We start from the raw sequence: 11,037 nt of genomic DNA, 5'->3' as shown, positions 1-11,037 counted from the left end.
TGGTCCTTATGCTTCATTGCAATATGGACCTTTCTATCAGAATTTCTGTTGGAATTTCAGATAAAAAGCACCTTATTGCTTCCTGCGTTTATTTATAAAAGTCTTGACAATTATAATGAGTTTATCACATAGGTCATCATTATCAATCATAGCATAGCATAAGTTATCATTTAGCCAAATATATAATTAAAGTAACAAAATACATCGGTTTACGTACCAATTGGTATGTAATATATACAGTGTGTTTTCTGTAACAGGAGCAATAAATTAAACTGTAGGCAGTACTCAAACTGATCAACATTTGTTCAGCAACTTTTGAAAATAACTCATGTATTGTTTTTATTACACTTTAAAGTTTATTCTAAGACGTAATGTATTGCAATTTTTGTTATGTTAAAAGCGTGACAAGTAACGCCAAACACACTGATGTCAGCGTACATTGAAGGCAATATTTATTTTGTATGAAAAAGAGGAAGTCCTTTAGGATTCATAATTTTTAATAGTTGCTGAAGAAATGTTGGTAAGTTTGAGGAGTACAGCCTTTAGTTTAATGTATTGCCCCTGTTACAGGACGCAGCCTGTATAAGCGAGAAAGCGAGACTTTATTTGGATTCGCCGGGCATCCATCTTCATCCATTTTGTATGCAATCACAAAAGCGACGGGCGTTAATTATCTGACTGTTTATTTTCATTATAACTCACGATACTTTAATTTTAAATCAGTTGCTGATAGTCTACTGACATACAGTCGCCATAAGATATATCGGAGCGGCCACGGTGTTCACAATATCTGAACACGCACTCTAACGCCCTGAAAATAGAGGCGTGTTCAGATATTTGTGAGCGCCTTAGCCGCTCCAATATATCTGATGGCGACTGTACCTGCGCTCATAATAAAACATAATATCAGCAGACCGAGCTACACATATAAAAACTAAAAATGCAGTTTTCCATAGATAAGACCTAGCTAGATCGATTTTTCGCCCCCGAAAACCCCCATATAGCAAATTTCATCGAAATAGAGCCGTTTCCCGAGATTCCCGAAATATACATATATAAATAAATAAATATGTATACAAGAATTGCTCGTTTAATAGCATAAGATTTATAATCGGCTGGTATATCTCGAATTTATTTTGTTAAGGTAACCAAGTAAATTCGCGATAGATCCGACTTAAAATATGTTTTAAGTCAGTGTCAGTGTTAAAGTATGTTTTAAGTGTGTTCATACCGCGAAAGTTAAATGTGATATACCTAGCAATGTACAAATTGCAGAAATTGCAGAAATGTTCTCGGAAATTTCAAAGAAATTACATGAAAGAAACTTAGAAAGTTCTCTGTGAGAATGTTCCCATGAGAAATTTAACGTTTTGTGTAATATATATGTAATATTACACGCCACATATCAGTAAAGCGAAATATTTAAAATGGCATGTGTGTCTACGTCGGTCTTGTCACGATTAGATTGTTTATTAAATTTAAGTTCCAGAGAATATTCTTCATAGAAGTTTCGTAACTTAAGAAACTTCTCCTCGGTGCATTGCTAGATATACATCTGCTCTTTGACAAAAACTTGAAATATAAAAAGTGCAATTTTCAACCTTCTCTTTTTGAAAAGAATAACCAAAGTCGTTGAATATCTATAACCCTAAATTTGACATGTCTCTAACTCGGGAATAATGAAAACGTCCCTGTGAAATATTAAGCTGCATCAATCTGCGAATTCATTAAAGCTGTCAGTCATCTAAATTATTATCTCCGGGCGCTCCGCAACCGACGAGTCAACTTAAAAGATTAGAACCCCCTTTATTGATACACGTTCTTCCATAAGACAACATAAATAACTTAATTTTCCAAACTTCTTAATATTCGCACCCCCTCAGCAAACGACAATATAACAGCCTACCCCGCAACTTAGCCAAACTTCTGATAACAAGAAGCGAATTTAAACCAAGTTTGATAACTTAGCGAGCTAATAACCTTTTTACTGAAAACTTTCTAAGCCGCTGCCAAATGAAATTCACAACGTTGCGTATACTTATATCGAAACGTGTACAAAGCCTAAGTGATCGCATGTGAGTTTTAGTTAACCGCAAGAAGTAGAGGCTTCCACGGTGATCGGCGCGGGGCGGGGCGGCGTCGCGACGCTCAGTCGGGCGCCGGCTACGAGCAGCGCCGGTCGCCGCGCATGGGTGGCGTCAGGTAACGCGGCATGCGGCCCGCGCTCGCCGCGCTCGCGGCCTGCTGCGTGGTGGCACGCGCCGAGCCGCCAGCGCGCCCCGCGCCGCGCAACGCCACCACCCCGCACCGCCTCCAGTGCTCCGACGGGCTCGTCCTGCCCGTCTGGCACCCGCTCGAAGATGTCCCGACCCTCGACATCGCGCTCCGTGGCATCGTCTACTTCTTGGCGCTCATGTACCTCTTCATCGGCGTGTCCATCGTCTCGGACCGTTTCATGGCCGCCATTGAAGTCATCACGTCGCGCGAGAAGGAGGTGCGCGTGCGGCGGAACGGCAGCGACCAGATCGTTGTCGTTCGTGTGTGGAATGAGACTGTTGCCAACTTGACTTTAATGGCCTTAGGGTCTAGTGCGCCTGAGATTTTGTTGTCCGTTATAGAGATAGCTGGAAAGAACTTCGAGGCGGGCGATTTGGGGCCGGGGACTATCGTGGGCTCCGCCGCTTATAATTTGTTCGTTATCATAGCGATATGTGTGGGTGTGATTCCTGACGGTGAGGTGCGGAAGATTAAGCATCTCCGAGTGTTTCTTGTGACCGCCACTTGGTCGATATTCGCGTATGTGTGGCTCTACCTCATTCTTGCTGTTATATCACCGAACGAAGTCGAAGTATGGGAGGGCGCTGTCACCTTCCTCTTCTTTCCAACGACAGTTATGACGGCTTACATAGCAGATCGCCGGCTGCTTGTGTACAAGTATTTAAAGAAAGGATATCGTGTCAACGAGCGAGGGGTGATCGTGGAAGGTGAAGGGGATGGCTCCGTAGAAATGGCATTAAAACCGGGCGATGATTTTGCATCCGATGATGACGAAGGCCGGGAAGTGGAGAAATCTCGTCGAGATTATGTTGCAGTTCTCCGAGAATTGAGGAGGCAACACCCGGAAGAGGATTTAGAGACCGTAGAAAGGATGGCATTAGAAACTCTGATGTCGAAAGGTCCCAAGTCTCGGGCCTTTTATCGTGTGGCCGCAACGCGGAAGATGACTGGTGGAGGTGACTTCTCGCGGAAAATATCGGAGAGGGCTCAAAGTGATCTTAGTGAGGTGAAGGCTGAGTTGCAGCGACGAGGGTCAGGTTCACCGTCGATTGAACCTCGCGGTCCGAATGTTCGCTTTGAACCTGACCACTATACGGTCATGGAGAACTGTGGCTCGTTTGAAGTTCGAGTGGTTCGGGCGGGAGACTTGAGTGGAGAAGTGACTGTGCAGTATACCACTGAAGACGGGACAGCCGAAGCTGGGTCAGACTACGTGGCCGCTCAGGGAACTCTAGTCTTCAAACCCGGAGAGACGGAGAAAACCTTCACGGTCCAAGTAATCGACGACGACGTGTTTGAAGAAGACGAGCACTTTTACGTTCGTCTGAGTTCGGCTAAAGGTGCTTGTTTGGCTTCGCCATCGTCAGCCACTGTAGTGATATTGGACGATGACCATTCCGGTGTGTTCTCTTTCCCTCAAAGGGACTTTGAGTTGACAGAGTCGGTGGGGACGTATGATCTTCGAGTGGGACGGACCGCGGGAGCGAGAGGCAAGGTGCGCGTCCCGTACTGGACGGAGGATGGGACTGCCAAGAGCGGTGCTCAGTACGAGCCTGCTGAAGGACACATAATCTTTGAAAACAACGAAACTGAGTGAGTACTTAGCTTATTTTATTATAACCTTAAACTCTCGAGTTTTTGTACACCTATTTAGTGATTAGAACGGGTCTAACGCGATAATTTCATTATTTTTATTTCTTATCCGAATCCAGCTGGGACCACACCAGCTTTGGTCACGGATGACTGACAATCGAGCAAAATATCAATGGAGACTTGGACAAAAAACACAGAAATATCCAAAAATAGTTTATAAAATGTTTGAGGCCGGAAATTTTTATATTAGTCACCTCAACAATTTGAAACACGCGTTTTTAATGAGAATATCTTCAAAAGCTTTATTTAGCCTATAAGTTTGCCGTTAAGTTTTCTATCTACTGACTAATCTAACGTAACCTAACCTAAGACTGTTTTAAGCCATTAATAGTAAGTTAATCTGCTACAACCGTTCGAAATCGCTATTTCGGTAAATTCGGTTAGCGAAGGATTATGCAAATGGGATTTTGCAGATGCCCATTGTCCCGCGTTATGTCATCCATGTTAACGCTATTTGCTAACCACATAGTGGGCGTTGTTCCTGAGGGGCTACCGATAGTCGCAAATTGCAGGGATCTTTCTCTTTTACTCCAATGAAGGCGTAATTAGAGTGACAGAGAAAGATGCCCGCAATTTGCGAACTTCGATTTTCGCGGTTATAGCCCCGAATGGTGATGTTATCTCATGTAGCTGATTCTACGTTTTGCCGAAACATTAACATAATATTTATAAATTTGGGTATGGTCCATTATCGATTACACATAATGTATAATAACCATTCCAATATGGTTAATCTATAACATCATTATGTAGGTATGTTTCTAATGTAGGTAAGTGGAATGTTTTTTATTCCTCTAATGTATTTTTTATACAGTGTGGAAAGATAAGTCGGGCCCTGGAGGGAAACTACCTTAAATCCTTAACCTGGCTCATTTTACTTAAAGGAGACATTCCTTTATTTTTAAAAAGAAACAAAACTGCATTCAAAGATTTTCTAAAACTCGCTTGCCTCGCCCGGGACTCGAACCGACTAAAAATTCCAAAAAATAAAAACTCGCAATTTTATTGTACTAGTCGATACAGTTAATGTTAATGATAACATTTCTCCAAGAAACATTAGGTCTTACACCCGTCTGTCGTACAAAATATCCATAAAATCTAATATTTAGTACTCAAGATTTTTTTAGACAAGCGAAATTGAAGAAAAAAAGATAAAATCTTTGAATGCAGTTTTGTTTCTTTTTAAAAATAACGGAATGTTTCCTTTAAGTAAAATGAGCCAGCTTAAGGATTTAAGGTAGTTTCCCTCCAGGGCCCGACTTATCTTTCCACCCTGTATATTCTAACGTATTCCTCTAATTATGTTAAAAAAAAAACAAAAATTGGTACAGTCGAAATTTTTAATTTATGACCCATTTGGTTTGGACCTTGTCACAGTGACAATAAGGGCTGATTTAGACGGCGCGCGAACTCGCATGCGATTTTAGTTACATTGCGGACTGTTGGTTACGTCCAATTCAACCGACCGATCAAAACCCGCAATGGTATGAAACTCGCATGCGAGTTCTCACACCGTCTAAATCATCCCTTAGTCACCAATAAGTAGTACAAGTATGAGCACGGCTACCATCAGTCTGGCAATGACCAGAGAGCGCAACTTTGGTGCCGATGACAGACGTATGACGTGAAGCTAAATACAGAGTGTTGTTATCTAGATTATAGATTCTTAAACAATTAACAACTTATTAGCCTCTTTAGTTTATATACTGATAGTGATATTGAAACTTGAGTTGAGAATTTTTATACGTACTGGCCACGTATAAAAACATAACTAACTGTCTTTGTCATGTTAAAAACAAGATTGTTGGAAATGACAATCAATTACTGTTTACTTATTTTTTTATTAGTAAAATATAACCGAAATATTATTGTTTGAAGTCGCTATGGTGTTTTTGCAGCCGTATTTGCAGAAATTTCCTTTTCTGATTGTAAAAAATGCAAAAATGTGACCAAAATTTAACAGCAAAAGCAAGCAATATAGAGAAACATTTGAAAACAACAAAGCATATTGAACGAGAACGAGATCGTTTTCGTATCGTTTTTTAATGTTTACATTATTTTTTGTGTAAATTACCAAACATTTTTATAAATAAACAATTATATATATATTATCATTATTAAGAATCATTGAGGTGTTACAATGTTGTTTTAAAAAAAACATCCTATATGCGACATAACGTCATAATGACGTCATCGGCACCAAAGTTGCGCTCTCTGGCAATGACATAAACTCTATCGTGAACGTAATTTACTTTCGATAGGTAATTTACCGTTTACTCGTACTAATTAAATAATAATTCTTGCTCTTTTTTTAGTATACTTAGAAAGGGACAGTATCGTTTGGAGTGGAGTGAAGTTAGGCACATAAGACCGTAAAGAAACGTCAAACGTGACATACGGCACGTTTATTCACTGAAAGTAAGTGAAAAATACTTTGCCAACTGATGGTAGAGGTCTCTACAACGACTTTCATATTGTCACTGTGACAAGGTACGAAATGGCTCATACATACATTAATAGGTACTTATCTCCTCTCCCTTTAGGCTATATTTAAATAAACCTCATAAGTCAGGTGTAAGTATCAATATGCGGTGTAATTCCCCTGTGCGCTACGTGTTTGCTTTTATCCTTTTCAGTCTGCACCAATAGGGAATATTAGGCAAAGCTCTGTGTAGGTGGCGCCACTAGAGATACAGTAAACATATTTAGCAATTTTATTTTAATCCCGATTTGAAAGACTTGTTAAAATTGTCAAAAAACTGTATACATACTATATGGATCGGTCATGCATTCTGGCGGAAGAACAATGCAGTTAATATTCCCTATTGAAGGGATGTTTACAAAAACAACATAACTGCTTAGAGTTGTTGACAGTTTTTTAAGAAAATTTGTCAATCGTTTCAGGTGTCAACCAGTGTAGCCAGGTATGTTGTTTTTAGGGTTCCGTACCTCAAAAGGAAAAAACGGAACCCTTATAGGATTACTCGTGCGTCTGTCTGTCTCTCCGTCTGTCACAGCCTATTTTCTCGGAAACTACTAGACCAATTAAGTTGAATTTTGGTACACATATGTAAATTAGTGACCCAAAGGTGGACACTTTTTTTTATAATTTTAAAATACATAGGTTCGAAGTTTATACGAAAATAGCCAAAAATAGACCATTCCCCCCACTTTATCTCCGAAACTACTGGGTCTAAAATTTTGAAAAAAGTACTCAAAATAGTTCTTTACCTATAGATGACAGGAAAACCTATTGGCAATGTGCAGTCAAGCGCGTAAATAAAAGCTTGTAAAAAAACCGCAAAGTTTTGTGTAGATTTTCCGTCGTAACTTTTTACAAGAAACAAAAAATCCAACATTTTTTAGTTATAATTATTTGTGCTAAATTTAATTTTAATATCATAGTTCTACTTTTTCATAAAAATAATCACGTAATGCCAATAAGCAAAAAAACTTAATCAGTTTACTTTAACTTTTCTTCTCATTAAAATGACGTAAGTGCCGCAAAAATACGCTTTTATTGTTTTAATAACTTTTGCTATTGTATGAAGGTACGGAACCCTCCATTATGCGTGGTACGACACGCAATTGACCGATTTAATGATGACGGCCCAAAACGATCGACTAGCACATAGACCTAGTATTACATAGATGAGCTAAACGCGTGCCTCCGTGAGGGACAAAACATACGCAAAGCGACAATATTAAAAACACGTTTTAACATTCCTGACAACATACCAAAATCAGTCTACGTAATTAGGTCGGGTTATTTGTTGCCCACCATAAACCATACTAAATTTTTGGTGGGGAACAAACAAAAAGTGAGACTGTGACAAGGACACCGCGTGCGTAATACCGCTTTCTCTGCTACTCCTACTGAAATTTCCATAAGTGCATCTCGTTCGGTCGTTTGGCCCCTCCCCCGTGACATCTCTATGTTATTGTACCTCTATGGACTAGCAGCAACTTCATTGTTTCCGGATCTTTAACGGATGTACTCATTTAGCAGCAATTGGTGACTCATGTTGAATGTGTCTACCTATTGCTGAGGGGCTACCGCGAAAACCGAAATTCGCAAATTGCGGGGATCTTTCTCTTTTACTCCAATGAAGGCGTAATTAGAGTGACAGAGAAAAATGTCCGCAATTTGCGAACTTCGATTTTCGCGGTTGTAGCCCTGTTGTGAGGCATAGAAATTAGCAAATATGTTCAAATAGATAGATAAACAATGACAGAAGCGTATTTATATAAAATTGAAAATAAATAAGTATTACAATATGCTTTTGTATAACAGGCAGCGATTTTAATAGCCCACGCAGTGCATGTGTTATTTTAAACGTCAAGCTTTTATGAAATTATAACGTATAAATAACACTCGCACTGCGTGGGCTATTAAAATCGCTGCAGACTTTTGTTGGTCTAACTCTACCTAAAGGTGGTATTCCACCTGTCCAATTTCTTGGTACAATTTGTATTTGCGTCGAACATTTTCCTTAACGAGAGAGTAATTTCTCATATATAAAATGCGACTCGATGCTGACAGATGTGATTCCACCCTAAAGTTGCTAACACACTATCGCACCGCACCAAGGTCATTGTGGGACGCACCCATAAGTAAAAGGGAGAAAGCGATATCTCTTTCTCCCTCTTACTTATGGGTGCGTCCCACAATGACCTTGGTGCGGTGCGATAGTGTGTTAGCAACTTAAGACAAAATGTCATGTGCCAATCTCTTGAAATTGGACAGGTGAAATACTATCCTAAGTAATTGTAAGGTTTTTTCTATTAAAATGGAAAAAGCAATAATAAACAGTAGTATGACGTAATATCCGAAGCTTTTGAAAAAGCATATCATGTTTTTTTAATTGGCCGACTAATTGGGCACGCAATTCCTTTTCACGCTATTCATTGCCTCCCTTTCTGTTTAGTATGTGTAAGAAGGACAGGTTACACTGGTATGTTATGTGATAATCAAAGTTATGCTAGAATTTTATGCAATGGTTCACAAATCACTAATTAGTTATAAAATTATCGTATAAAATTTTTCCTTCATGTTTACGTGTTATTCCCTAAAATTGCCGCTTAAGATCGCATTTTTTGCATCGTTAAGAACGGATTATCGCCAACCGCCCTTAAGCCCTTTTCCGTCGGAACGACACATAATGATTAAAGTCTATTCCAATAGAACTTGCTAACTATGTAAACAAACAACGTAATTTTGATTTATCACTGTTTCTCTTTGAATTTTCACACTACCTCATCAAATACCATTGAATCCATACACTTATACACTATTGAAACGGTCCGTTCCGTAAAATACATAAATATGTAACTGTATCTTGGATATTTAATTAAAAGTCCAAAATGATTTCATAAGTTAGGTTATTAGGACATGATGGAATGGCGGTTTTGTTTCTTTTAAATTCTACAATTGTCTATGATGGGTAGTGTTGTGACTAAAGTTTGTAATATAAACCCGCTACACACTACCCAATCCACGCTCTGTACCTATCGCCACGGTTATAAAATACATCAATACATCATTCTTAAGTACTAATTTGTCTTCTGATCGTGATTAAACAAATTAAAAATAAGTAAATACTTGTTTTTTACTTTTGGTGTTTTATTATTCGATATGGTTTGACATTAGTAAAGTAGTAAGTAGGAGTCTTGCCCTTCACTAGTAAATTGATCATTCAGAGACAATTTCAATATGGCGGTTTGTTTACATAGTTAGCAAGTTCTATTGAAATAGATTTTAATTTTTAACTGAAAATTTCACAAGAAATGTGTTTGGCTACCTTGTCCTAGCCAAGCTATACTGCAAACTCATTTAACCAAAAGCCACTGGCCTAAATGCTTCTTCTTCCTCGCGTTATCCCGGCATTTTGCCACGGCTCACATAGGAGCCTGGGGTCCGCTTGACAACTAATCCCATGATTTGACGTAGGCACTAGTTTTTACGAACGCGACTGCCATCTGACCTTCCAACCTTCTTCTTCCTCGCGTTATCCCGGCATTTCGCCACGGCTCATGAGAGCCTGGGGTCCGCTTGACAACTAATCCCATGATTGGACGTAGGCACTAGTTTTTACGAAAGCGACTGCCATCTGACCTTCCAACCCAGACGGAAACCTAGGCCTTATTGGGATTAGTCCGGTTTCGTCACGATGTTCTCCTTCACCGAAAAGCGACTAGTAAATATCAAATGATATTTCGTACATAAGTTCCATAAAACTCAATGGTACGAGCCGGGGTTTGAACCCGCGACCTCCGGATTGCAAGTCGTACGCTCTTACCATCATCAACGATAAATATAAATTAAAGTTCCTGGGATCAAAAGGACTGGCTTTGAATATGTATACAAACTTAGTACATTTTACTTTGCAATTAATAAGTTACAGCTGATTATTATTAAGCAAAACGGGGCTTAATCGCATATAATTAAGTTTTTAATTTACCTCCGACGTTTCGAGGACGACGTCGTCTCCATGTTCTCGGAGAAGGCTGGCTAAAGTTGACATCAAGATCTTTTAGACTGCTAATTAATACTTAATGCTCTGAGTAAAAACCGTGAAAGTTTAAATCAGTAAGTTATAGCTGGTTTTTCTTATACCGGGTGTGGCATGTAACACGAGCAAATAATTTAAACATAGATTGTACAGTCACCAGCAATAATATGTTACACAACGAAAGCCGCAAAAATATCTGACACAATCTTATTTGTAGAGCCATAAGAGTCTGTCACATATTTTTGCGGCCTTCGAAGAGTAACATATTATTGCAGGTGACTGTACTCGTCAAACGGTGACACTTTTGTTCAAAAACTTTTAAAAACTATGAACTATTTAGACTCCCTATTTTTCATACAAAATAAATATTATCTTCAATGGACGCCATCGCCACGCCATATCATTGTGATTGACGTTGCTTGTTACGCCTTAAACATAACAAAATTCGCAATACATTGCGTCTTAGAATAAATTTTAAAGTGTATTAAAAATCAAACCACAAGTTCCTCCTCCCCTCCTCCTCGAAACGTCGGAGGTAAATCTTAAAACTTAAATACGCGATGAAGTCCCGTTGTGCAGTTTGTTAAACCACAAG

At 39.2% G+C, this 11,037-nt stretch overlaps 1 protein-coding gene across 5 annotated transcripts in view; it reads left to right on the top strand.

Moving 5' to 3' along the window:
• Positions 1–2,165: 2,165 nt before the first annotated feature.
• LOC134673397 (sodium/calcium exchanger 3) overlaps positions 2,166–11,037 on the top strand; it is a 217,329-nt gene continuing 208,457 nt past the window's right edge. For all 5 annotated transcript variants that reach the window (XM_063531374.1, XM_063531375.1, XM_063531373.1 and 2 more), the window contains exon 1: positions 2,166–3,870. In XM_063531374.1, the coding sequence (XP_063387444.1) occupies positions 2,213–3,870 (1,658 nt within the window). In that variant the 5' untranslated portion in view covers positions 2,166–2,212. The remainder of the gene's footprint in view (positions 3,871–11,037) is intronic.

The sequence above is a fragment of the Cydia fagiglandana genome, chromosome 18 (genome assembly GCF_963556715.1).
Source record: "Cydia fagiglandana chromosome 18, ilCydFagi1.1, whole genome shotgun sequence".
NCBI lineage: Eukaryota > Metazoa > Arthropoda > Insecta > Lepidoptera > Tortricidae > Cydia > Cydia fagiglandana.
The sequence above is the reverse complement of the archived record's forward strand: the minus strand, read 5'-3'. Positions and strand labels throughout refer to the sequence as shown.